This window comes from Dryobates pubescens, chromosome 20, assembly GCF_014839835.1.
Source record: "Dryobates pubescens isolate bDryPub1 chromosome 20, bDryPub1.pri, whole genome shotgun sequence".
Classification (NCBI taxonomy): domain Eukaryota; kingdom Metazoa; phylum Chordata; class Aves; order Piciformes; family Picidae; genus Dryobates; species Dryobates pubescens.
Genome location: NC_071631.1, coordinates 20,607,972 through 20,634,991, shown reverse-complemented (window position 1 = coordinate 20,634,991; position 27,020 = coordinate 20,607,972). Strand labels below are relative to the sequence as shown.

The window sequence follows — 27,020 nt, the reverse complement described above, 5'->3', positions numbered from 1 at the left end:
GGGAGGGACTTTTGACAAGGGCTTGGAGTGACAGGATGAGGGACAACAGCTTTGAGCTGAGAGAAGGGAGATGGACACTGGAGATTAGGAAGAAATTCTTTAGAAGGAGGATGGTGAGACCCTGGCACAGGTTGCCCAGGGAGGCTCTGGATGTCCCCTCCCTGGGGGTGTTTGAGACCAGGTTGGATGAGGCCTGGAGCAGCCTGGGCTGGTGGGAGGTGTTGCAGCCCATGGCAGGGGGCTTAGAACTGGATGATCTTGAAGGCCCCTTCCAACCCTGTGAATCTGTGAGTTTTAATCTCTGCAGCAGAGCAGTTGGTGGCTGACCTCAGAGTGTTTGCCCTCGCTGCCTCCACACCTTTGCAGCTCTGGTGGCAGCTGCAGTGTGCATTGCTGCGCTGGAGGCAGGAGGAGGAATCTCCTTCAGAGCATTTGAGCAAGCAAAGTGGAAGCCAATAGCTGCGAATCTAACTGTCCTGACCAACCCTGGTCCTAAGTGAGCTTGTGGCATTAAGCACAAAATGCAGGCCAAATGTGCAGTCTCATTCCAGGCTCCTGCAGAAGCAGCTGGGTGCAGTCCTGTGGCTTGCTGGGGCAGGTCTCAGTGAGTGCTGTCGGTTAGGGACGGCTAACGTCCCGCTCGGGGCCGCCGGGGCCGGGGGCCGCTGGCAGAGAGGCTGTGGCCATGCAGCCCAGTGCTTGGGAGCAGTGTCAGGAGCAGCCTCCCTGCCTGTTCATGCTGAGTGTGTTGTGCTTGTGTCCTGCAGGTCCTGTTGATCATGGACAGTGAAGAAATCCCAACTTTCTCGAGTCCAAAGGAGGAAACTGCGTACTGGAAAGAGCTTTCCTTGAAGTACAAACAAAGGTACTGGGGCAGCTTTGCAGGCTGGGTTTGGTCCTTAATGACCAGGCTTTTGCTTAATCTCTCTCTCCAGCGCTGCACCAAGATGGGGAGTAGATATTTCAGTAACAGCCTCTGCATTTCCAGGTTTAAATTGAGCCTCAGCACTTGCAGCCTCGTGGGAGCTGAGTGTTTCTCGCCCGGCGTTACCGTGCCGTGACCCCCAGGCTATGTTTGCAGCTTGTTTCAACAGAGCCCTTCTGCTGTCATGTGCATCTTTGCATAATTAAAGTGCTGCCTGAAGTGGTATCTTGGTGTTTTATCATGAGAAGGTGCCTTTGGGCTTGCCTTGTATCGCTGCTGTTCCCTCAAGCTTCTTGTATTTGAATTCTTGGTGTGAAGAGTGGCTGAGCTGCTCAGGGGAGACCTCACGGCTGTCTACAGCTACCTGAAGGGAGGTTGTAGCCAGGTGGGGGTTGGGCTCTTCTCCCAGGCAGCCTGTGACAGAAGGAGAGGACAGAGTCTCAAGCTGCTCCAGGGGAGGTTTAGGCTGGATGTGAGGAAGAAGTTGTTTACAGGAAGAGTGATTTGCCTTTGGGATGTGCTGCCCAGGGAGGTGGTGGAGTCCCCATCCCTGGAGGTGTTTAAGAGGAGACTGGATGAGGCACTCAGTGCCATGGTTTAGTTGATTAGATGGTGTTGGGTGATAGGTTGGACTTGATCTCTGAGGCCTTTTCCAACCTGGTTAATTCTGTATTCTGTCTGTCCCTTGTAGTCCAGCCTGAACTGAAGGGTGGCATCTTTTGTGGGGGGGCAGAGGGCTGTTTGGTCACCAAACACATCAGGGGAGGTTGTTTCCCTGAGCAGAGCTGTGCTGCTTCTTGGGGTGGGGTTTGCCTGGGGCTTTTTGGAGCTCTAGGGGTAGTGGAGGCTCCCAGTTTATCTTCTTTGGCAAGCCTTTTTTGCAGTCAGTGTTGCTTATGTGCAGTGCAGGTGGAGTCACTGAAGCCTCTCTCAAGCCCAGCAAGCAAGCTGCATTCCTGCTTGGTTTGAGGAGTTCTTTGGTTTGGGGTGGGAGGTGTTGGGCATGTGGAGAGACCTCTCCTTGGGGAGAACCTGAGGCCATTCCTGGGCGTAGGAAATCCTGTCTGGAGCATCACTGCCTGTGTGGGTTCCTAAAGCCTTGGTAGTTTCCTCTGCTGCTTGCTCAGAGCTGTGGTAAAGATGCAAATTTAATAAGAGAAGTATGTGGAGTGGCTCCTCCTGGTAGTTAATAACTTGCAGAGGTACAGGTAGGTATGTGCTGGCTGCCTGCCATGGTGCTCAGCAGCAACCCTTGGCTTCAAACCTGCCTGCTTTTCAACCACCTTCAGCTTGCAGGTGGTGCAGAGCTCCAGAAACTTGCTCTCTCTCACAGCTCTTAACCAATATCAGGTTAAAGGCTTGTTCAGTCCATTGACTCTCTTGGGTCCTCTCACAATGAAACCTAATGGAGTACAAAGTGGTTGCCAGGCTTCCATGGAACAGCTTTGGTACAGGGCTGTGTTCACACACGTTTCATGTGGCTGCTTGTTTGATGTAAGAGAATTAATTTCCTTTGATAGCTGAGCTTAACATAATTTCTCTGCCTGTCCATTTCTCTTCCTCTCCTCAGAGGGCTGTGGGTGATACTTAAGTGCTTTCAAACTCTTGGTTTTTCCCAGCTTATTGTTCTCAAAGTGCTTGGAGGGCTGTGGGTGACCCTCAGGTGCCTGAAAACTCTTGGTTTACCCCAGCTTACTGTTTGCAAAGTGCTTGGAGGGCTGTGGGTGACCCTCAGGTGCCTGAAAACTCTTGTTTTTTCCCAGCTTATTGTTCTCAAAGTGCTGTGGATTTTGTTTGAACTCGGGAGATGCTGGATTTTCCACTGATGAAACCTCCTCTCCTTGCAGCTTCCAGGAAGCTCGTGAAGAGCTGGCTGAGTTTCAGGAGGGGAGCAGAGAGCTGGAAGCTGAGTTGGAGGCACAGCTAGTGCAGGCTGAGCAGAGGAATCGAGATTTGCAAGCAGATAACCAAAGACTGAAGTGTGAAGTGGAAACATTAAAGGTAAGGTCCTTTCTGTGACAGCATTGCTGCTGCTGCTGCTTACCGCTGAGTCTTGGATCCCCTTCTGGACCCTCTGGGTCTGGTTGTGGTTGCTGAAGAGCCAAATGAGGCAATGAGCTGCCTCTGGTAACATCCAGACCTGAGGATGCTGTGTACACCCAATAAGGCCAGCAGCTTCCCCAAGGGAATCGTGGTGGAAGTTTCCTTGCTCACATCATGGAACTCTTTGTGGTGGAGCCTGTGCTGTGTTTGGATTCCCCAGCCTCTGCCAAGTGGGAGCTTTGTTAATTCCATGGACTGCACCAGCATAGCAACAGGGCAGGCAACACAAGGATGTTTATCAGACCACTCTGTGGTCATCTTTGTTTGCAAGCTGGGGTTTGCTTTGCCCAGAAGGTCTCCTTGGATTTATGAGAGCTGAGAGCCAGCTGAAGATGGGTGACCTGTGCAGGTCTGTCAGGGAGAGTCTCCTCATGCTTCAGCAGCTGGATGTGTGCAGCCAGGATTGCAGAAGGATTTGTGTGTGCAGGAGGTGGCTTTTAATCGATGCCTTCTTTGAAGTGATTAACAAGTTCTTGCCTCTTGGAAAAGCCTTGGGTTTGGCAGTCTTGAGTTGCCTTAGTGAAAGCAAAGGTTGGGAATAAAGCTGTTGGGGTTCCTTGTTCCCATATCCAGTCCCAGCTGTATCTGCCAGGTCAGTGGGTTCCCTGTAATCCCACATGTGCAGCCTCAGAGGTGGTTGGGAATGAATTCTTGCTTGAATTAGAGGCTTTGGAGCTGGGGATGTTGAGCCTGCAGGGGATCTGATAAATACTCAACAAGAGCTAAAGGATGGAGACAGGAGGCTAGGGACAGACGCTTGTCAGTGGTGCCCAGGGACAGGACAAAGGGCAGTGGGCACAAACTGGATCCTAAAAGGTTCCACCTGAACAGGAAGAGAACCTTCTTTGTTGTGAGGGTGCTGGAGGCCTGGAGCAGGCTGCCCAGAGAGGTTGTGGAGTCTCCTTGTGTGGAGAGCTTCCAACCCCCCCTGGGCATTGTGCTCCTGGGCAAGCTGCTGGGGGTGCCCTGCTTGAGCAGTGGTGTTGCATTGGATGATCTCCAGAGGTCTTCTCCAGCCACCACCATGATGGGATTTGAGGACTGGGGTAATGATTTGACTCCCTGATCTTAAAGGTCTTTTGCAACCCAAACAATTCTCTCATGCTGATTGTGGACCTGGAGGTGCAGCTCATGTTTCCATGGCTTTCAGATGTCAGACAAGTTCTGCCAGCAGCATGGCTGTTGTGAGGAGAGAGGTGCTGCCAGGGAGGCTGCTGTTGGATTCCTCCCTGGCTTCCTAAACTTTGGAGGCTTCAGAGCAGCTGTCAGCACAGGCTGTTGGGAGCAGATGCAGGGCTGCATCTCTGAGCTGCCAGTTGAGTTGAGGCAACATGGCTGTGCCCAGTGCAGCAGCTGTGGCCAGCTCTGATGGCCAGAGCCTGTTCCTCCTCACTCCAGTGGCTGTGCCCAGTGCAGCAGCTGTGGCCAGCTCTGATGGCCAGAACCTGTTCCTCCTACTCCAGTGGCTGTGCCCAGTGCAGCAGCTGTGGCCAGCTCTGATGGCCAGAGCCTGTTCCTCCTCACTCCAGTGGCTGTGCCCAGTGCAGCAGCTGTGGCCAGCTCTGATGGCCAGAGCCTGTTCCTCCTCACTCCAGTGGCTGTGCCCAGTGCAGCAGCTGTGGCCAGCTCTGATGGCCAGAGCCTGTTCCTCCTCACTCCAGTGGCTGCCCTGCAGTGGCTCCCACAGCAGCAGCAGCCTGCAGGGAGTGTGGTGCCCGCTTTGTGCTGCTGTCCTGCTGCTGACCTGCAGGGTGTGTGTGACTGATCCTTATCTTGCTGCTGCTTTCTTTCAGGAGAAACTGGAGCACCAGCATGTGCAAAGCTACAAGCAAGTGTCGTTGTTGGAGGATGACCTGAGCCAGACACGGGCCATTAAAGACCAGTTGCATAAGTATGTGAGGGAGCTGGAGCAGGCCAACGATGACTTGGAACGTGCAAAGAGGTGAAGCCTGCAAACCTCTCCTGTCCTTACAGTTCTCACCAGCTCTTTTCTTTGCTACTCTCTTGGTACAGAGAGTTCACCCTGGGGAGCTCACCTCCACCAGCTGCTAGCTGATGCTGTCTTGCAGCTTCTAGAACCATAGAAGTATTGAGGTTGGAAGAGACCTTTGAGGTCATCCAGTCCAACCACTCACCTACTCACAGTGCCACCACTGCCACTAAACCACCTCCCTCAGCCCCACAACCAGGCTGCTTTTAACCCTCTTCAGGGATGGTGACTCCACCACCTTCCTGGGCAGCCTGCTCCAGTGCCTGAGAACCCTTCCTGGGAAGAGTTTTTTCCTAATACCCAACCTGGACCTCCCCTGGCACCACTTGAGGCCATTTCCTCTTGTCCTGTCACTTGCTGTAGGTGAGAAGAGGCTGACCTCCACCTTACTCCGAGCTTCTTGGAGGGAGTAGTTGAGGACAGTGAAGTCTCTCCTCACTCTCCTATTCAACAACCCCAGTTCCCTCAGGTGTTCCTCACCAGACTTGTGTTGAAGGCCCTTCACCAGCTTGGCTGCAGCAGGAGAGGCAGAAAGCAGCTTGCTCCTTGTGTTCCTGTGAACACAGGCTTGCAAAGCAAGCCAGGCTGGAGCACTGCTTTGGATACTACCAGCTGGGTGACTTCTCTATTGTCTTTGTGAACCTTGTAGCTCAAAAGCCCCTTTGAAGCAAGAAGCTGGTGCTTTACATAGTCCCTTTCAAATCAAACAGGCCAAAGGAGTCTCCTCTTCCCTTGTGCAAGAGCTTAGTGAGTGTGGGGAGCGAGCTTGTCCTGTGGTAGTGCCTGAGAGCAGCAGGCTGAGGCAGAAACGCCCAGCTCTGGGCTAGGTCATGCTTCCCCCTTTGCTCAATGGGACTCCTGCCACTCATTCCCTGGGACCAGGAATGAGCCTTTGGCTATCTGGCAAAAAGATCTGAGAGCTGAGGCCTTGTTTCCACAAGGCTTTTAACCTCATGACTAACTTCTGACACCCATGAGCTGTCCTGCTGAAGTCATAGCACGAACTGGGTCTTGGGTAACGTCCCAGTGCCCTGCTTTCCACTCTCACTGGGGTGGTAGGGTCATAGAATTGTTGTGGTTGAAAAAGACCTCTAAGATCATTGAGTCCAACTGCAGGATGTTGCCTGGCCAGACCTCTGGGAGTACAGCCCCATCTGAGCTGATGCTCTGATTAAATCAGAGAATCATTAAGAAAAGACCTCCACAACCAGCCTGTGTCAAGAGTCCCTCCCCTGCTCTCCTCTAGCCCCCTTTAGCTACTGGAAGGCTGCTCTAAGGTCTCCACAGAGCCTTCTGTTCTCCAGGCTGAAGAGCCCCAACTCCCTCAGCCTGTCCCCACGGGGGAGGTTCTCCAGCCCTCCAATCATCTTTGTGGCCTCTTCTGGACCCTTCCCAACAGTTCCATGCCCACCTTGTGCTGGGGACCCCAGAACTCAACACAGGGCTGCAGGTGGGGTCTCAGCAGAGCAAAGCAAAGGGGGAGAGTCCCCTCACTCAAGAGGTAATGGATTGAAGTTTGAGGAAGGGGGATTTAGGCTGGAGATTAGGAAGAAATTCTTTAGAGTGAGGCTGGTGAGACTGGAACAGATTGTCCAGGGAGGTCTTGGATATCCCCTCCCTGGAGGTGTTCAAGGACAGGTTGGACAGGGTCTGGAGCAGGCTGATCTAGTGGGAGGTGTCCCTGCCCATGGCAGAAGGGTTGGAGTAGATGATCTTTAAGGTCCCTTCCAACCCAACCCATTCTCTGAATCACTGAGTAACTGCTAATCTAACACTGCCAAATAGGTGGCTTTGGAGCATGGCTTGGGAAAAAAATGGAGCTGGGTTCAGTGGATTGGCTCTTTCCCAGCTCTTTGGTACATGACTGAGAGCCAGATGCTATAATTTTCTGTTCATCCTATCCCTTGCTTCTTTGGGCTTTGTAAGTCCTTTTCAAGAAGCATTTCCTTAGCTTTCAATTGCCTGACTTTAATGTAGGCCCTGCTGACATTTTTCCTCCCCCCTCCCTTCTGTGTTTAAATGGGTTGTTGTGTTGGGGTTTTTTTGGTGAGCTGAGCTGAAGAACCTAATATTCTGGATTTTGTTTCTAGGGCAACAATAGTTTCATTGGAAGACTTTGAACAAAGGCTGAACCAAGCTATTGAGAGAAATGCCTTTTTAGAAAGTGAGCTGGATGACAAGGAGTCCTTGCTAGTTTCTGTACAGAGATTAAAGGATGAAGCAAGAGGTAATGGCTGGCTTGATGGGTTGTGTGCTTGTGTATGTTGTTGGCCTCCTACCAGAGAGCAGAGCTCATGTTTAGAGAGAGCCTCAGGTGGTGAGACCTGAACTGAATGTGTAACACAAACTCTGGCTCGTCTCTGTATGCCCAGGGTAGCTCAGAGGGAAAATTCCCTCATGCAGGGCAAAACTGACTATCAGATTGATTTGGGATTGGTAACTCACAGGTGAGTACAAAAATGCTGTGTTCTGCATGTTGAGGCTCAAGTGTGCTTCAGAAGTTCCTTCTCACCATGGGTTTGTGCCTTGCAGAGGAAGGAAAAGCAGAGGAAATGTCAGGGCCGTGCATGCTGAGTGGTTAAACAGCTGCCTGTGGAAGGCCTCTCTGCTGCTCTGAACCTCTTGGAAATTGCCTGCTTTAAGATACCCCAGTAAAGACTGGGGGATAGAGAGAGACCTTCAGGAAGATGTTCTGTGGTGTCACAGATTAGTAGGGATTGGAAGGGACTGCTGGAACTCAGTCCAGTCCCCCTGCTCAAGCAGGTTCACCCATGCAGCTTGCCCAGGAGCAGTGCCCAGCTGGGTTGGGAAGCTCTCCAGAGAAAACTCCACCACCTCTCTGGGCAGCCTGCTGCAGGCCTCCAGCACCCTCACAACAAAGAACTTTCTCCTCCTCTTCAGATGGAACTTCCTGGGATCCAATCTGTTCCCCTTGTCTTGGCCTCATCCTCTTGCCTCATGCCCTTCTAGGTATTGATCAGCATTGAGAAGATCCCCAAATGTGATGTGATCAAGAATTAGGACTTCCCCAGCGTGCTTCATGCTGAGGCTGCTGGGGAGGCATTTTTGTAATGGTTGATGGAGGCTGATGTCTGTCACTGTGGGGACAATCTGCCCATGTAGTGCAGACATCAGTGGTGACTCCAAAGCAAAGACTTCTAAACTAATTCCTTACCTGGGACCTAGATCTGAGTGTAAGTCACACCCCAACAGGCTGTGGCTTTCTTCTTCTCCTTTGAACCCCTTTGAACCAATGAACTGAAAGCCTCTGCTGGAAGCACAGAGCAATAAATATGGAAAGAGAAATTTTACATTCCAAAGAATCCTTGAATGGGTTGGGTTGGAAGGGACCTTAGAGATCATCCAGTTCCAACCCCCTGCCATGGGCAGGGACACCTCCCACCAGCCCAGCTTGCTCAAGGCCTCATCCAGCCTGGCCTTGAACACCTCCAGGGAGGGGGCAGCCACAATCTCCCTAGGCAGCCTGCTCCAGTGTCTCAGTTACTCTCACAGTGAAGAATTCTTTGTCTCCACCTTAGGAAGCTTTGCCTTCTCCAATAGACATTCCCAGACTTCCTGATGCCCAGTCTCTCTCCCTGAGATTTGGCCTGCCCAGCCTCTCCAGTTTGCTCTTTTTGTTTGTTGAGGATCATCAAGAAACTGGATGCCACCCTTTGGCTGCTTTGGAGTTCTGTGGATTATTAACTGGAAGAATAATGTGGAGGCCTGGAAAACTTGGGGAAAGGTCATTCCTCCCTTACCCAGCCTGTGTGTGGGTAGGAGCTGGGCACAGTGTGGCAGGAGTTTGTGACACACTCTCCAAGGGGGAGGAAATTCTTTACTGCGAGGGTCATGGAGCACTGGAACAGGCTGCCCAGAGAGGTTGTGGAGTCTCCTTCTCTGGAGACTTTCAGGCCCTGTCTGGATGGGGCCTACAAGAAATCTGGGGGGGGGACTTTATGGGTGTCAGGGAGTGATAGGACAGCGGGGGATGGAGCAAAACTAGAAATAGGTAGATTGAGATTGGCTGTGAGGAAGAAGTTGCTCCCCAGGAGGGTGGTGAGAGCCTGGCACAGGTTGCCCAGGGAGGTGGTGGAAGCCTCCTGCCTGGAGGTGTTTGCAGCCAGGCTGGATGTGGCTGTGAGCAACCTGCTGCAGTGTGAGGTGTCCCTGCCCATGGCAGGGGGTTGGGACTGGCTGAGCCTTGGGGTCCCTTCCAGCCCTGACAATTCTGTGACTCTGAGCTGTGCTCCTGTGTGACCTGTGCTGGATTCTGTGGCCCTGCCCTGGCAGGGGGATTGGACTCAGTGATCTCCAGAGGTCCCTTCCAACCCCTAGCATCCTGTGATCTCTGATCCTGTGACTTGCACTTCTGGGACCATGCAGACTGCTGGGACTCCTCCTGCTTTGGTCTGAGAGGTCTCTGTTTGCTGCCTCTCTGCTCCCAGCTGTACCTGGAGGTGACAGCACTGGGCTGAGGACTGCTCTGAGGTGGGGGTGGTCCTCACTGCTGGAGATAGCCAGCAGCATGCAGTTGATGTAGGGTTGTTGTAAACTGTCTCCTCCTCCTCCTCCCTCCCAAATGACTAGAAAGGGTGTTTGTTGGAGGAGCTGCTGTTTGTTAGAGGAGCTGGTCACCATGATTTTCCTCTCTGACCCCTCAGACTTGCGGCAAGAGTTAGCAGTACGGGAGCGGCAGCAGGAGGTCACCCGGAAGTCAGCACCCAGCTCTCCAACTCTAGACTGTGAGAAGATGGACTCAGCTGTCCAAGCATCTCTGTCTTTGCCAGCTACCCCCGTTGGAAAAGGATCAGAGAACAGTTTTCCTTCCCCAAAAGGTAGAATCCCTTCACAGAATCTGTCTCCAGCTGTTTGGGCAGCACGTTCAGCTCCTACCAAACCCTTCCAGTGCTTGGTGGTGAGCTTGAGGTAAATGTAGGCACCTGCAGATCCCACAGGCAGGGTGTAAGGGGTGCTTGAATCCTGGGGCAGCACTGGGGCACTGAAGAGGAACAATGAGTAAGTAGCCTGGAAGAGAAGGACAGCAAGGCTTAGATGCAGCTTTGGAGGGACAGGGCAGTAGAGCACTGAGGCCATCTGGGGTTGCAGGAAGTGCAGTCACTGCTGTTTCTGCTGAAGTCTGGAGCTGCACAGGTGAGTAACTGCTGGGCAGCAATGCCAGGGTCTGGGCTGCCTCTTAACAGTCACACTTTCCAGGGGTCCTGTTTTCTCTTGTCAGCAGCAGGGTGGTACTCCCCTCCCCCATCTGGAAGGCTCTGGACAATCACAAGCATTACTGCATGACTTTCCAAACTGGAGTAGACTCCAGAGGAGGCTCTGGCTGGATTAGATGAGTTGTGGGCAGCAGCCTTGCTGATGGAGAGTGCCTGAGCTCTGCCTGGCGGGAGGGGAAGAGGACAGTGGGCAGGAGCTGGGCTTTTCCCCTTTCCCATGGCTGGTGTGTGTGGTGCTGGGGGGTGGTTGCATGAGCAGTCAGTGGCAGGACTTGAGAGTCCTCTTTGCATGCAGAAGGTGATTGACTGCAGTTTAATAATGAAAAAGACCAGAGCCACGGAGGAGTGGAATGTAACAGTGTGGTGTGTTTGCAGCTATACCAAACGGGTTTGGTACCAGCCCCCTTACTCCTTCAGCCAGAATATCTGCACTCAACATTGTGGGAGACCTGCTACGCAAAGTGGGGGTGAGTGCTCCATGCCCCGGCCTGGCCTCGGTGCCGCCTCGGCCTGCCCCGGCCTCGGTGCCCCCCGGCCTGCCTCGGCCTGCCCCGGCCTCGGTGCCCCCCGGCCTGCCTCGGCCTGCCCCGGCCTCGGTGCCCCCTGGCCTGCCTCGGCCTGCCCCGGCCTCGGTGCCCCCCGGCCTGCCCCGGCCTCGGTGCCCCCCGGCCTCGGTGCCCCCCGGCCTCGGTGCCCCCCGGCCTGCCCCGGCCTCGGTGCCCCCCGGCCTGCCCCGGCCTCAGTGTGCCCCGGCCTGCCCTGGCCTCAGTGCCCCCTGGCCTGGCCGCCCCCCGGCCTGCCCCCGCCTGGCTGCCCCGGCCTGTGTGCTGCTGTTGTGGAGCTCACCTGCAACAGAATCCTACTATCAAAGAAAGGTTTGGGTCCAAAGGTCATCTTGTCCAACCCCCCTGCACTCAGCAGGGACATCCTCCACTAGATCATAGAATTGTTAGGGTTGGAAGGGACTCCTGGGAGCCTTCTCTTCTCCAGACTGAACAGCCTCTACTCTCTCAGGCTGTCTCCAGAGCAGAGCAGCTCCAGCCCTCTGCTCATCCTCGTGGCCCTTCTCTGGACACCTTCCAGCACCTCCAGGTCCTTCCTGGAGCAGAGCCTCCAGAACTGGACCCAGAGCCCCAGCTGTGGTCTCAGCAGAGTGGAGCAGAGGGGCAGAATCCCCTCCCTGGCCCTGCTGGCCACACTTCTCTTGCTGCAGCCCAGGCTCTGCTTGGCTCTCTGGGCTGCAAGTGCTCCCTGCTGGCTCCTGTGGAGCTTCTCCTCCCCCAGCACCCCCAAGGCCTTTTCTTCAGGGCTGCTCTCAAGCCAGTCCATGCCCAGCCTATATCAGTGCTTGGAATTGCCCCAACACAGATGCAGGACCTTGCCCTTGGTCTTGTTGAACCTCATGAGGTTGTCATGGGCCCAGCTCTGCAGCTTGTCCAGGTCCCTCTGGCTGGATCCCTTCCCTCCAGCTGTTTGATGCAGCACACAGCTTGGTGTTGTCAGCAAACTTGCCACTGTCCATGTCACCAACACAGATGTCAAACGAGACTGGTCCCAGTACCAGACTGGGATGAGGCATCCTCTGAGTATCCAAGCCCAGAGGAATCCTCAGCAGCCTGTAATTGTTCCTGCCCAAGTGCCTGAGCTGGAATGCTGTCCCTGTGGGCAGGCGTGTGGCTGGGAGCAGGCTGGGAAGCCAGCCTGCTTGTTTGGCACTTCCTGTCCCTGCAGAGTAATCACCAGGGATTGTGGCTAAGCTCCCTAAATCCCCTGCAGACTCTTACTCACAATGATCCCATTTTCAGCATGTCACTCCCTAACCCCCAGCCCTCCTGCTGCCCTTTCAAACCAGCCACACTGGCTGCAGATGCCAGCACCGAGGTCACTCTGGATGTCAGAGCTTGCTCCAACAGCTGCCCCTGCGCAGCTCTTTCCCTCCACTGACCACAAGAGGTGGAGGAAGGGCAGCACCCCAGGCCAGACACCCAGGCTGCCACTCACAGCACTGAGCTCTGAGGCACCTCAACAAGCATCTTGGAAGTTCTGTCTGCACTCAGCTGAGAGCCTGGCATCCCAAACACCACCCTGACAGATGTTTAAAGCACTTCTTCCCTGCTTACAGTGCTAATCCCTTTAGGGGCTCAGGCATTTCACTTCCCCATCAACTGCAGATGGCAGAGTTTGGCTTTCTCCTGATTTGTTTTCTCACTTTCTTCTCAAAGGTTTTGAGATGTTTTCCCCTCTTCCAGCACCTGCTGCAGACCTGCCCAGGGCTCTGAGGAGACACTGTCAGTGTGATCTCAGCTCCTTTTCCACCCAGGGGCTGAGGTCCAGGTCTGCATCTTGGCCTTATCAGGGAGGAAGGTGCAGGTGCCCCTGGAGGTGAGAACAAGCACCTGCCAGTGGCTACCACCAGACCCCAAAGGGCTTGAGAAACTTTTTACCCCATATATGAATTTCATCACCTGAAGCTGGCTTCAGAACCTTGGGAACCCAATTTACACATCAAGATCATCAAAACCAACTACATGAGCACACACTGAGCCTTGCAAGTGGATGACTTGGGAGCTACTGCATGCTGCACACCAGCTGGGTGCTGGAATACTGCAACAGGTTGCCCAGGGAGGTAGCTGAGGCCTCAACCCTGGAGACAGTCGAGGTCAGGGTCCAGAACACTCTGAGCAGCTTGATCCAGTGGAGGATGTCCCTGCTGACTGCAGGGGGGTTGGGTTAAATGATCTTTGGGAGGTCCCTTTCAACCCAAAGCATTCTTGGATGGTTTGGTGGCCATGGTGGTGTTGGGTTGAAGGTTGAACTCGATGATCTTAGGTGTGTTGGGGTGTTTTAGACTGAAAACATTCTGTGACTGACAGCAAGTTTGGAAGGAGAGATTCCAAAGGGTGTTGTCAAATCCCTAAACAGGAAGGTTCCAAAGCTTAAATGGGAAGGTTCCAAAGTTTTAATGGGGAGGTTCAAATTAACCTTGCACTAAAATCTTAAACCAAAATCTAAGCATAGCCAACAGTTTGAGGGAGGTGATTCTCCCTCTCTGTTCTGGGGAGACCCCCACCTGTGTCCAGTTCTGGAGCCTCTGTGCCAGGAAGGATCTGGAGGTGCTGGAAGGTGTCCAGAGAAGGGCCACAAGGAGGAGCAGAGGGCTGGAGCTGCTCTGCGGTGAGGACAGACTGAGGGAGTTGGGGTTGTGCAGGCTGGAGAGGAAAAGGCTTCCAGGAGACCTGCTTGTGGCCTTCCAGGATCTGCAGGGGGCTCCAAGAAAGCTGGGGAGGGACTTTTGAGGCTGTCAGGGAGTGATAGGACTGGGGGGGATGGAGCAAAACTAGAAGTGGGGAGATTCAGATTGAATGTGAGGAAGAAGTTGCTCCCCATGAGGGTGGTGAGAGCCTGGCACAGGCTGCCCAGGGAGGTGGTGGAAGCCTCCTGCCTGGAGGTGTTTGCAGCCAGGCTGGAGGTGGCTGTGAGCAACCTGCTGCAGTGTGAGGTGTCCCTGCCCATGGCAGGGGGGTTGGGACTGGCTGAGCCTTGAGCTCCTTTCCAACCCTGCCAATTCTATGGTTCTATTATCCCAAGCCTTGGAATCCCTTTCTCTGCAGGAAGGTTTGCATCACGTTGGAAGGGACCCCTAAAGGTCCCTGCAGTCAACCAGGGATATCTCCAACTAGGATCAGGTTGCTCAGGGCCCCATCAGGTTTCACCTCGAATGTTTCCAGGGATGGAGCCCCAACCACATCTGTGGGCAACCTGTGCCAGTGTTTCACCACTCCCATTGTGCAGAGCTTCCTCCTGATGTCCAACCTAGCTCTGCCCTGCTCCAGTTTCAAACCACTGCCCCTGCTCCTCTCGCCGCCGGCCCTCCCGCACAGTCTTCCTGTAGGTTCCCAAGGCTGCTCTAAGGCCTCCCTGGAGCCTTCTCTTCTCCAGGCTGAACACCCCCAACTCTCTCAGCCTGTCCCTTCCCTGCAGGTGAGGTCTCCCCAGGGCAGAGGGGCAGGATCCCCTCTCTCCATCTCTGGCAATGGGCACTGGCAGCCCAGAAGGCCAATGGCAGCTGTGCTGCCATTGGCCTTCTGGGCTGCCAGTGCCCATTGCTGGTTCCTGTCCAGCTTCTCCCCCCTCCCTCAGGTCTTTGGGAGGGATATCATTTGGTTCCTCTTCCCCTTTCACAGGCTTTAGAATCCAAATTAGCTGCTTGCAGGAACTTTGCCAAGGACCAGGCCTCTCGGAAGTCCTACATCGCGGGGAGCGGCGGCGTGGGGAGCAGCAACGGCACCAAGTACCCACACCCTGGCCACACTTCCTTCTTTGACAAAGGGTAAGCAAAGGGCCTGCTGCTGCCCTGAAAGGGGAGTGTGTTTCAGGAGGCTGCTTGGAGCACAAGCTCTTCATGGCTTGCTTTTGGCCTCCAGAGTGCTTCCAGCCCTGGAGGAGCCCGCTCGGAGAGTCTCCTGCTCTGGAGAGGTTTCATGCTCAGCTGGCCCTGCAGGATCCTGGGCATCCTCAGAGCTGGTTTACCCTCAGTTGTGTCTGTGGAGCCAGGATTGTAGAAGGAGGCAATGAGCTGCTTCTGGTAACATCCAGACCTGAGGATGCTGTGTACACCCAATAAGGCCAGCAGCTTCCCCAGGGGAATCGTGGTGGAAGTTTCCTTGCTCACATCATGGAACTCTTTGTGGTGGAGCCTGTGCTGTGTTTGGATTCCCCAGCCTCTGCCAAGTGGGAGCTTTGTTAATTCCATGGACTGCACCAGCATAGCAACAGGGCAGGCAACACAAGGATGTTTATCAGACCACTCTGTGGTCATCTTTCTTTGCAAGCTGGGGTTTGCTTTGTCCAGAAGGTCTCCTTGGATTTATGAGAGCTGAGAGCCAGCTGAAGATGGGTGACCTGTGCAGGTCTGTCAGGGAGAGTCTCCTCATGCTTCAGCAGCTGGATGTGTGCAGCCAGGATTGCAGAAGGATTTGTGTGTGCAGGAGGTGGCTTTTAACTGATGCCTTCTTTGAAGTGATTAACAAGTGTTTGCCTCTTGGAAAAGCCTTGGGTTTGGCAGTCTTGAGTTGCTTAGTGAAAGCAAAGGTTGGGAATAAAGCTGTTGGGGTTCCTTGTTCCCATATCCAGTCCCAGCTGTATCTGCCAGGTCAGTGGGTTCCCTGTAATCCCACATGTGCAGCCTCAGAGCTGGCAGAGGTGGTTGGGAATGAGTTCTTGCAGTTTGAATTAAGAGGCTTTGGAGCTGGGGATGTTGAGCCTGCAGTAGAGCAGCCTGAGAGGGGATCTGATCAACACTCAGCAAGACCTAAAGGATGGGAGGCAGCAGGCTGGGGCCAGACTCTTGTCAGTGGTACCCAGGGACAGGACAAGGGGCAGTGGGCACAAACTGGATCCCAAAGGGTTCCACCTGAACAGGAGGAGAATACTGTGCTGTGAGGGTGCTGGAGGCCTGGGGCAGGCTGCCCAGAGAGGTTGTGGAGTCTCCTCTGGAGAGCTTCCAACCCCCCCTGGGCATTGTGCTGCTGGGCAAGCTGCTGTGGGTGCCCTGCTGGAGCAGTGGGGTTGGACTGGCTGATCCCCAGAGCTCCCTTCCAACCATGCTGGGGTTCTGGGGTAGGGAGGAGGGAAAACCTGAAGAAAACTCTGACTCTTTGTCAGCTTGAAAGCTGCTTGAGGAGGTTCTCAGGCTGGGAATGTTCCCCTGGGGGCAGCTTGCTTGCTGAGCTGTGGATGAAGCTGCATGGCCAAGGCAGGGCTGGCTGCTGTGGCTTCCCACAACCAACTTGGTGGCAATGTTAACCAGGGGGCCTTCAGGGACTGCACTGCAAGGAGAGGTCTCCCTGGGTGCCAAGAAGTGGTTAAAGATTGACCACTGCTTCAGCAGTGAGGTTGGGCTGGATGATCCCCAGAGGTCCCTTCCAGCCCTCACAGTGCTGGGTGGGATTCTCGGGTTCACAGCTTTCATCCCCCACAACAAACAGTTTGTGGAGCCACAGTCTGTAGGGGACAGGGGAGGTGGCAGTGCTGCTCCCTGTGAAGCAAAGGCAGAGCTGGTGTGCTTGTCCCTCAGCAGTGCCTGTTCTGCTCCTCTGTGACCTGCTGCATCTCAGGCTGTACAGTGCCCAGGCAGCAGGGCTGGTGAGGAGGACATGGCCTGGGAGGGGGCTGGAGCCACTGCTCCTGGTGCGCTCCTGCGGGGGGCAGTGCATCCCCCCCGGGCTGGAGATCCCCTGGGGGGAGCAGCTGAGTGCAGGCAGCAAACACCCTGCTGGAGGGCAGTGCCCTGCTTGCTTCACTTCCCCCTCAGTTAAGGGAAAGCAAAGTCCTTGGTGATGCAATAGTGGCTGAGGAGAGGGCAGCTGCCTGCCTGCTGCCTGTGCTCTGCGTCAGCCAGGAGCTGCTGCCAGGAACAACTGCCCCACAGGAGTGACTCAGCCCTGCTCACAGCTTCCTCTGGCGTGCTGGGAGGTGGCTCAGCAGGAGGGGCTGCCCACAGGCCCTCGTGGGTGTGAGAGGAGCCCTGAGGAGCAGGGTGGAAGCACAGCACCGGGCAGTGTCAGCGCTGGTTGGGCTGCCTGAGCACAGGCTCCCTGCACGGGGCTCATCCCCCTGCAGAGCTCCAGCCAGGGCAGTGTAATGCTGCTACTCGGCACAGCCTCAATCCAGGCCCTGCTTCAGAGCACGACAGGAGCTGTTCCCAGCCTGCAGAGCACCACAGATGGAGCAGGCAGAGGAGGATGGCTGTAGGAAGCTCAGCCTGAGCTGACTTGTGTTGCTATGTGGGTAGCAGAGGGAGCTGCCGTTCAGGATATTCACAGCCACTGCTGTCTGCTGCTTTGGGAGAGGAGGAGTTCAGAGGCTCTTAAAGTCATTGCCCTGTGGGAACTGATCAGACTTTGGGGTTGGCTGTGCCCTGCCAGGCTGCCTGGGGTCTGGGCCATCCCCTCAGCAGTGCTCACTCTTGCTACATCTCAGGCTCAAGCTGGGATTAAAGCTGCTGTTAGGAGGTAGCTTGGCTAGATCGAGTGGTGATGAATAAGCTGATTGCTGGGGGAGGGGTGGGGGTCACTTTTAATTACCCAGCTTGTCACCACACTTCTTATCTGGGCTGGCTGCCTGGAGGGAGCTGCAGGAGGCTTAGACACCCAGACTGCTGCAAGAGAACTCCTGCAGCAGGGCTGGGGCAGCTCAGTGGGCTAGGGGAGGAGGTGGCAGTGACTGATGTGTTTGTTGCAAGTTGTTCAGAGATCCCTGCTGTCCTCCCCTGCTCCTTCATATGCTGCCCACAGCAGGGTGCTCCACACCTCTCCTCAGAGCAGCCTTCCAGTACCTGAAGAGGGCTCCAGGAAAGCTGGAGAGGGACTTTTGACAAGGGCTGGGAGTGCTAGGATGAGGGACAATGGCTTGGAGGGGAGGGAGGGGAGGCTGAGACTGGAGATGAGGAAGAAATTCTTTAGAGTGAGGGTCAGGAGACACTGGCACAGGCTGCCCAGGGAGGCTGTGGCTGTCCCCTCCCTGCAGGTGTCCAAGGCCAGGCTGGATGAGGCCCTGAGCAGCCTGGGCTGGTGGGAGGTGTCCCTGCCCATGGCAGGGGGTTGGAGCTGGATGAGCTTTACAATCCTTTCCAACCCAACCCAGTCTGTGATTCTGATTCTTGGGTCAGCTCCTGCTCTGCCTTGCACCCCCACTGAGGTCTGTGCACAGCAGGGCTGCTCTCAGTGCTGCTCTGTAACCCCCTGCAGTGCCCTCTGTACCTGGGAGCTGACCCAAGCTGCCCCCTCACTGACAGCACCCCCGTGGTGCCTGCAGGCTGTGGCCCCTCTGAGCTCCCAGCCCTGCTGGCAGCTTGCTGGCAGGCCTTGGGTGCATGGTGGCTGGGCAGGAGGGGCTGAGTTGAGGCCTGCCCTTTCTTCTCCCCTCTCCCCTTTCTCCCCAGCCCCCTACTCCCCTCCCTGCCCCTAGTTGTTGTTGGAGCCATGTGTGACTGCAGAGCAGATGTGCTGCTGGAGGAACAGCTGGCTGCTGGGCTTGGGACAGAGATGGCTCAGCCACATCTTTACAGTTCCATTTCCTTCCCTGCCTCTGCCATGCTGTGTTGGAGTCTGCAGCTCCCCTCACACACCAGCTCTGTGCTGGCTGAGTGGAGCTGGGCAGCTGAAGGCTGCTGTGGGGAGCATGGCTTTAGGGGAGGCCTGGGGAACAGCTGGGCCTGCACCAAAGCACTGCTGGAGAGCTGGAAACATCAGGACCTAGTCCTGTGCAGCTCAGCAGTGTCTGGTGTGAGATCAGCTTCCTGCAGGCCTCCTCCTTCAGGAACATGCTGTTGCTGCCCAGATGCCAGGGCCTGGCAGAGCAGCCCCCGAGGATCTCCTCAGGTACTTGGGGTTGGCTGTGGCAATTGTCTTTAATTGCTTATTGGCTTCCATCCAGGGCTCTGACCTTGGTGGGCTGCACAGGTGCCTGGCTCTGGAAGAGCAGAGCTGAGCCAGCCTGGGCTGTCTGGGGCACTGACTCCCTACACTCCTGAGTGTCTAAGTGCTTGTGGTTGAGGCCTGCTTTTAGGTTAGGTCTGTGGGTCTGTTGGCCTTGGATGCACCAACAGGCTCAGCTGGAGTGTGAGCAGCAGCCCTGCCTGCACTCCTGCAGCAGCCCTGGAAAGCCTGGAGGTGTTTGTGCCCCTGTGTGGACGCTGTGGTCCCCCCAGCAGGCTGTCACACCAGCTCTGCTCTTCCCTGGGCCACCTTAGAACAAAGGCTTCCCTGGAGAAGAAGGAGCTGTGGGAAGCTGAGCTGCAGGTGAGCAGCCCCCTGGGCTGCAGGGGGCTTTGCAGTGCCCTCAGAGCCGGGGGCAGTGGTGCTGGGCCCTCACCCAGGCAGGGCTCAGAGGGGAGGGAGAGCCTGCTGAGGGGTGGCAGCAGCTGTGCTGTGCCCCAGGCCTGGCAGGCAGGGCTCTGCCCCAGGATGGCAGTTGTGTGTGCATAAACTGTTGTGCTTTCTCTCCCCCAGGCGGGACAAGGTGCTGTTCCCCACCCTGGTCATGGGTAATGAACTCCTTTGCTCTGATGGGAGCTGCATGACTCTAACAGGGGCTGGGCAGAGCTGGGCTTGTGCTAACTGCATGAGGGAGTTCTCACAGCCTGAGCTATCTCCTCCCTGTCTCCTCACTTCAGATAAGCCTCTCTGGTGCTGTGACCTGTTGCAAGCATGAGACTGAGTGCTGCTGGCCTTCTCCCTCTGATCAGTGTTTGCTCAGCTGCCTGCATGGTGGTGATTGACTGGGGCCCATCAGGCACAGGACCACAGAGGGGTTTGGGTGGAAGGGACCTTTCAGGCTCACCCAGTCTGAGCCCTGCAGCCAGCAGGGACAGCTGCAGCTGGAGCAGGCTGCTGACAGCCCCAGACAGCCTGAGCTGCAATGCTTCCAGCCAGGGGGCAGCCCCAGCCTCCCTGGGCAGCCTGGGGCAGGCTCTCACCACCCTCAGCAGAAAAAATACTTGCCTTCCATCTGGCCTAAACGCCCCTCTGCAGCCTGGCCCCATCAGCCCTTGTCCTCTCACAGCTGCCCTGCTCAGAGCTCAGTGTCGCTGCTGCCCCTTTGGCTCCTGTTGAAGTCACTTTGCCCTGCGGCTGTTTTCCCTTCAGCTCTTTTCGGCTCTCTCCTGCTGAGCTTGGTTGCCGTGGTTCTGGCCCATGGGAAGCAAACACAGGCACAGATGTGCTGGGAGCTGGCCAGGAAGCAGGGGAGAGGACAGTTTGGTCTGAAGCCATGGGGGGAGACAGCAGAGCTCTGTGTCCCCGTCCCTGGAGGCAGCTGGGGGGAGGCTGTGCAGGTGCTGGGGTCTCAGGCTCTGGGGAGGGCACAGGGAGCGCCTAAAGGTCAGGCTAATGCCATGTGTGCCTCCCCAGGGAGCAGGGAGGTTTGTCCCTGCTGCCAGCAGCTGCAGGTCCCTCCCAGCCTCACCTGCTCCAGCCTTGTCCCCATCCTTCTCCCTGCCTCGCAGTGCTGTGGCTGCTCCTGGGGAGAGGGAGTGCCTTTCCCTCCTCTTGCCTTCTGGGCCACTCTCCAGCCAGGCTTTGTGCACACCCACTTGCTCCTCAGGCTGGGCTCCTCAGCTGCAGATCTGTAGACTCACAGAATGGTTTGGGTTGGAAAGGACCTTAAAGCTCATCCAGCTCCAACCCCTGCCCTGGGCAGGGACACCTCCCACCAGCCCAGGCTGCTCAGGGCCTCATCCAGCCTGGCCTTCAACACCTCCAGGCAGGGGACAGCCACAGCCTCCCTGGGCAGCCTGTGCCAGAGTCTCACCAGCCTCACTCTAAAGAATTTCTTCCTCATCTCCAGTCTCAGTCTCCCCTCTCCCAGCTCAAAGCCATTGTTCCTCATCCAGGAGGGTGGTGAGAGCCTGGCACAGGCTGCCCAGGGAGGTGGTGGCAGCCTCCTGCCTGGAGGTGTTTGCAGCCAGGCTGGATGTGGCTGTGAGCAACCTGCTGCAGTGTGAGGTGTCCCTGCCCATGGCAGGGGGTTGGAGCTGGCTGAGCCTTGAGCTCCCTTCCAGCCCTGCAGTTCTGTGACTCTGTGGTCCTGTCCCTCCCAGCCCTTGTCACAAGTCCCTTCCCAGCTCTCCTGGAGCCCCCTGCAGGTTTTCCTGAGGCCTCCCTTTCTGCTGAGGCTTTGTTGGACAGCTGAGGAAGTTCAGTGAGTAAAAATCTCTTTAGCAAGCAGGGCAGAGAGGGGCTGGAAATGGGCACAAGATGCAGGCTGCTGTAGGGGCAGGCAGTGGGGGGCATCCCTCAGGCCCAGCTGCTGGGGGCACTTCCAGCAGGGAGTGGAGGCTGTTGGCTCCATTTGCAGCACCAGAGCCTAGTTTCTCAGCAAGCCCAGAGAGAGGGCAGCACAGGGGCCTCACAGGGCATGTGGGGTGAGGGCTGAGGGCCAGGAGCTGAGGCAGAAGCAGGACTGGAGTGATCTGGCTGGAATCAATCCCTGTCCTTGTGCTGGCTCCCCAGGGGCAGGCACAGGCCATAGGGAGCCAGCAGAAGGACTTCCCTTCCCAGCTCACCTCAGGGAGCCTGGGCAGGAGGCTGCTAGCCCCTTCCAGTTGTCCTTTCCCACAGCTGCTGTGTTTAATGTATTTCTGTTTCACCTCAGCTCTGTTCCTAGCTGCAGCAGTGCTGATTTGCTTCCCCTTTTTGGTGCATTTTCATGTTCCTGATGGAAGTCCCTGGCTGGGTAAGACCTCAGTGAGCTCAGCCATGACACCAGCTTCCAGTTCTGCCCCAGCTGCTGCTGCTTGTGCAAGCCCTGCCCTGTGCCCCACTCACTGAGCCGGCTTTCAGCAAAGCAAAGCTGTGTCTTTGTCCCTGCACCGAGGGCAGGTTAGTGCTGGCAGGATGTGCTGAGCAGCCCAGGGTGGCAGCACCAGCAGCTGAGCCTGGGGGAGGCTGCTGCCAGCAAGCTCTCACCACTGCCTTCCTGCTTGGCTTCTTCAGTTGGCATAGAATGGGAAACCTCCAACAGCTTCCCAAGGGGTTGCCACCTTTCCCTCCTTCAGCAGAGAGCCTTCTCCTGCCTGCCCTGAGCCCCTGTGAGCCCCTGTGAGCCCCTGCAGCCCCTGTGAGCCCTGCAGCCCCTGTGAGCCCTGCAGCCCCTGTGAGCCCTGCAGCCCCTGTGAGCCCTGCAGCCCTGTGAGCCCCTGCAGCCCTGTGAGCCCCTGTGAGCCCCTGTGAGCCCCTGTGAGCCCCTGCAGCCCCTGCAGCCCCTGCAGCCCCTGTGAGCCCCTGTGAGCCCCTGTGAGCCCCTGTGAGCCCCTGTGAGCCCTGTGAGCCCCTGTGAGCCCCTGTGAGCCCCTGTGAGCCCCTGTGAGCCCCTGCAGCCCCTGTGAGCCCTGTGAGCCCCTGTGAGCCCTGCAGCCCCTGTGAGCCCCTGTGAGCCCCTGTGAGCCCTGCAGCCCCTGTGAGCCCTGCAGCCCCTGTGAGCCCTGTGAGCCCCTGTGAGCCCTGCAGCCCCTGTGAGCCCCTGTGAGCCCTGTGAGCCCCTGTGAGCCCTGTGAGCCCCTGTGAGCCCTGCAGCCCCTGTGAGCCCTGCAGCCCCTGTGAGCCCCTGCAGCCCCTGTGAGCCCTGTGAGCCCCTGTGAGCCCTGCAGCCCCTGTGAGCCCTGTGAGCCCTGTGAGCCCCTGTGAGCCCTGCAGCCCCTGTGAGCCCCTGTGAGCCCTGTGAGCCCCTGCAGCCCCTGTGAGCCCTGTGAGCCCCTGTGAGCCCTGCAGCCCCTGTGAGCCCCTGTGAGCCCCTGTGAGCCCTGTGAGCCCCTGCAGCCCCTGTGAGCCCTGCAGCCCCTGTGAGCCCTGTGAGCCCTGCAGCCCCTGTGAGCCCTGTGAGCCCTGCAGCCCCTGTGAGCCCTGCAGCCCCTGTGAGCCCTGCAGCCCCTGTGAGCCCTGTGAGCCCTGCAGCCCCTGTGAGCCCCTGTGAGCCCTGTGAGCCCTGCAGCCCCTGTGAGCCCTGCAGCCCCTGTGAGCCCCTGCAGCCCCTGTGAGCCCCTGTGAGCCCCTGCAGCCCCTGTGAGCCCCTGCAGCCCCTGTGAGCCCCTGCAGCCCCTGTGAGCCCCTGTGAGCCCCTGCAGCCCCTGTGAGCCCCTGTGAGCCCCTGCAGCCCCTGTGAGCCCTGCAGCCCCTGTGAGCCCTGCAGCCCCTGTGAGCCCTGTGAGCCCCTGTGAGCCCCTGCAGCCCCTGTGAGCCCCTGCAGCCCCTTATGAGCCCTGTGAGCCCCTGCAGCCCCTGTGAGCCCTGCAGCCCCTGTGAGCCCCTGTAGCCCCTGTGAGCCCTGCAGCCCCTGTGAGCCCTGCAGCCCCTGTGAGCCCTGCAGCCCCTGTGAGCCCCTGTGAGCCCCTGCAGCCCCTGTGAGCCCTGCAGCCCCTGTGAGCCCCTGTGAGCCCTGCAGCCCCTGTGAGCCCCTGCAGCCCCTGTGAGCCCCTGTGAGCCCTGCAGCCCCTGTGAGCCCTGCAGCCCCTGTGAGCCCTGCAGCCCCTGTGAGCCCTGCAGCCCTGTGAGCCCCTGCAGCCCTGTGAGCCCTGCAGCCCTGTGAGCCCCTGCAGCCCTGTGAGCCCCTGCAGCCCCTGTGAGCCCTGCAGCCCCTGTGAGCCCCTGTGAGCCCTGCAGCCCTGTGAGCACTGCCTGGCTGATGCTGGTGAGCACTTGGGGCACTCCTGCTGCTGCCCTGGCTCTGCCCTGGGCCATGGCTTCCTTCCTTGCTTTGGCCAGCCCTGGATTGTGACACAAATGCTTCAGGCTGAGTCCTGCCATGTCCCTGTGGCCTCTGGGCTGAGCCTCTGGTTGCTCCATGGCTTCTGGCCCTGGGCAATGGCAAAGGGCACCCCAGCTGCCTGAGCTGCCTCTGAGCAGCAGCTGAGGAGGGCTGGCAGACACTGCCTGCAGAGGTGGCTCTGTTGGGTGGTGACAGCTGCAGGGAGATGTTCTCCCCACAGGCAGAGTTTGGGTGCTGGAAGCAGTCTGGGAGAGGCTCCTGGCCCTGACACAGCAGTGCTGGAGGAGCTGGTGCTGCTTGCCATGGCCTGTGGGGCTCAGAGCCAGGGCCCTTGTGTGCAAGGCAGTGAGGCAGGGCCAGAGAGGGGCAACAAAACTGGGGAAGGGTCTGAAGCCGCTGGGGAGGAGCAGCTGAGGGAGCTGGGGGGGTTGAGCCTGGAGCAGAGGAGGCTGAGGGAGACCTCACTGCTCTCTGCAGCTCCCTGAGAGCAGGCTGCAGCCAGGTGGGGGCTGGGCTCTGCTCCCTGGGATCAGGTGACAGCACCAGAGCAGGCAACCTCGGGTTGCACCAGGGGAGGCTCAGGCTGGACATGAGGAACGATTCCTTCCCCCAGATGGCTGCCAGGGCCTGGCCCAGGGCAGTGGTGGAGTCCCCATCCCTGGAGGGCTTTCAGAGCTGTTGGCTGTGGTGCTGGGGGCCATGGGGTGGTGGTGCCCTGGCAGGGCTGGGGTCAGGGGTGGCCTGGGTGATCTCTGCCATCCTAAGCAGCTCTGTGGTGGTGTGTCAGGGGCACAGATGGTGGCAGGCAGCTGGCCTGGTGCCAGGATGGGGTGAGCCCTGCAGGGATGTGGCTGCCTCTGCCCAGCTTTGGGCACTGCTTTGGGCACAGGCAGTCAGTGGGGCACAGGGGCCAGCTGCCTGGGGAGCATTTGCCACGGGCCTGGAAGGGCTCAGTTGTCCTCTGCAGCCTGCCTGTGCCACCATGCCCTGCTGGGGGAGCCTGGTGCAGGCTGAGTGCTGGGTTCAGGCTGCAGGCCTGCTGAGGGTGCTGGTGCTGGCAGGGGAAGGCACAGGGAGCAGCTCTGAACTGAGGGCAGGAGCAGGGAGCAGGCTCTGGAGCACAGCCCTCCACCAGCAGCACCCAGGCTGCTGCTGGCAGCTGCCACTCAGCCTTTCCACAGGGCTGAAGCAGCAGCTGGCAGGCTGGCTGCTGGGGATGCTGCCTTGCTTTTGGCAGTGCCCCTCAGCAGAGAGGTGCAGAGCCACGCTGGCAGCAGGCTGCTTCCTGCCCCCACACCCAAGGGGCTGCCCCTGAGCCTCTCCAGCAGGCACTTCCCTTGGGAGGGGAATCAAAGCAGCACTTGAGTGGGAGCTGAGGCCTCCAGCCTCCTGGGGAGGAGGTGGCAAAGGTTTCTCCCTGCTCTGGTGTGCTCCAGGCTGGTAAGAGGGGGGAGGGGAAGGGCACAGCCCAGCTCTGGGCGAGCCAGGGGAGCTGCAGGGATTTGAGCCCTTTAGCAGCTCCCCTGGGAGGGGGTTTGTGACTGCTCCTGGCTGTGCTGCAGGCAGTCTGCATCCCTGGAGCGGGACCTGTGAGGCTGGTGAAGGTGAGCAGCCCAGGGAAAGGGGGCATGGGAACAGCCCTGCTGTGCCCTAGGGGCATGCTGGTGCCACAGGCAGTGATGGCAGCAGGGGGGAAGTGGTCCTCTGGGTGCCTGCACTGGTTGCAGCCTGGCAGCCAGAGCCCCAGCTGCACCACAGCACCCCTGGGCCCCTGCCCTCTGATCCTCTGTCCAAGTCTTTCCCCTCTCCTCCTCTCTGGCAATGGGCACTGGCAGCCCAGAAGGCCAATGGCAGCAGAGCTGCCATTGGCCTTCTGGGCTGCCAGTGCCCATTGCTGGCTCCTGCCCTTGGCCTTATGGAACCTGCAGTGGGCTCAGGAGCTGGGCAGGAGCCACTTGTGCTCCTCTGCTGCTCTGGGCTCAGGCAGTGGGGCTAGGGGGGGAGCAATGCCCTCTGCAGCCAGCTGCAGGAGCCCTGGCCCCGGGGGTGCAGTGAGGAAGGAGGAGAGGACACAGGGCACCCGAGCCAGGGAGAGGAGCTGCAGCCCCCCAGGAGCCAGGGAGAGGAGCTGCAGCCCCCAGGAGCCAGGGAGAGGAGCTGCAGCCCCCCCAGGAGCCAGGGAGAGGAGCTGCAGCCTCCCAGGAGCCAGGGAGAGGAGCTGCAGCCTCCCAGGAGCCAGGGAGAGGAGCTGCAGCCCCCAGGAGCCAGGGAGAGGAGCTGCAGCCCCCCCAGAAGCCAGGGAGAGGAGCTGCAGCCCCCCAGGAGCCAGGGAGAGGAGCTGCAGCCCCCCAGGAGCCAGGGAGAGGAGCTGCAGCCCCCCCAGGAGCCAGGGAGAGGAGCTGCATCCCCCCAGGAGCCAGGGAGAGGAGCTGCAGCCCCCAGGAGCCAGGGAGAGGAGCTGCAGCCCCCCAGGAGCCAGGGAGAGGAGCTGCAGCCCCCCAGGAGCCAGGGAGAGGAGCTGCAGCCCCCAGGAGCCAGGGAGAGGAGCTGCAGCCCCCAGGAGCCAGGGAGAGGAGCTGCAGCCCCCCCAGGAGCCAGGGAGAGGAGCTGCAGCCCCCAGGAGCCAGGGAGAGGAGCTGCAGCCCCCAGGAGCCAGGGAGAGGAGCTGCATCCTCCCAGGAGCCAGGGAGAGGAGCTGCAGCCCCCAGGAGCCAGGGAGAGGAGCTGCATCCCCCCCAGGAGCCAGGGAGAGGAGCTGCAGCCCCCAGGAGCCAGGGAGAGGAGCTGCAGCCCCCAGGAGCCAGGGAGAGGAGCTGCATCCCCCCAGGAGCCAGGGAGAGGAGCTGCATCCTCCCAGGAGCCAGGGAGAGGAGCTGCAGCCCCCAGGAGCCAGGGAGAGGAGCTGCAGCCCCCCAGGAGCCAGGGAGAGGAGCTGCAGCCCCCAGGAGCCAGGGAGAGGAGCTGCAGCCCCCAGGAGCCAGGGAGAGGAGCTGCAGCCCCCAGGAGCCAGGGAGAGGAGCTGCAGCCCCCAGGAGCCAGGGAGAGGAGCTGCATCCCCCCAGGAGCCAGGGAGAGGAGCTGCATCCTCCCAGGAGCCAGGGAGAGGAGCTGCAGCCCCCAGGAGCCAGGGAGAGGAGCTGCAGCCCCCAGGAGCCAGGGAGAGGAGCTGCAGCCCCCCCAGGAGCCGGGGAGAGGAGCTGCAGCCCCCCCAGGAGCCAGGGAGAGGAGCTGCAGCCCCCCAGGAGCCAGGGAGAGGAGCTGCAGCCCCCCCAGGAGCCAGGGAGAGGAGCTGCAGCCCCCAGGAGCCGTGCCGGTGCCGGTGCCGGTGCCGGGCAGCGCTGAGCCCTGCGGCCGCCGCTGCTGCTCCCTAACCTCCTCTCTCTTCTTGCTTTGCAGGGCAGTGAACGGCTTTGAGCAGGGCCCCCCCGGGCTGGGCACGTCGCGGCCCTCCTCGGCGCCGGGCATGCTGCCCCTCAGCGTGTGAGCCCGGGCAGCTCCCTTGGAC

The 27,020-nt window shown here is 58.5% G+C and overlaps 1 protein-coding gene across 4 annotated transcripts in view; it reads left to right on the top strand.

The window, feature by feature from the left end:
* Positions 1-27,020, top strand: part of NDEL1 (nudE neurodevelopment protein 1 like 1) — a 40,241-nt gene extending 13,221 nt beyond the window's left edge. Inside the window, exons 2-10 of one of the 4 annotated variants that reach the window (XM_054170962.1) lie at positions 768-865; positions 2,773-2,926; positions 4,822-4,970; positions 7,109-7,245; positions 9,683-9,856; positions 10,628-10,719; positions 14,437-14,582; positions 19,264-19,298; positions 26,912-27,014. In XM_054170962.1, the coding sequence (XP_054026937.1) occupies positions 780-865; positions 2,773-2,926; positions 4,822-4,970; positions 7,109-7,245; positions 9,683-9,856; positions 10,628-10,719; positions 14,437-14,582; positions 19,264-19,298; positions 26,912-26,919 (981 nt within the window). In that variant the 5' untranslated portion in view covers positions 768-779 and the 3' untranslated portion in view covers positions 26,920-27,014. Of the gene's footprint in view, positions 1-767; positions 866-2,772; positions 2,927-4,821; positions 4,971-7,108; positions 7,246-9,682; positions 9,857-10,627; positions 10,720-14,436; positions 14,583-19,263; positions 19,299-21,406; positions 21,746-26,911 lie in introns of those variants that run through there. The other 3 variants (XM_054170959.1, XM_054170960.1, XM_054170961.1) reach the window with 3 other exon arrangements.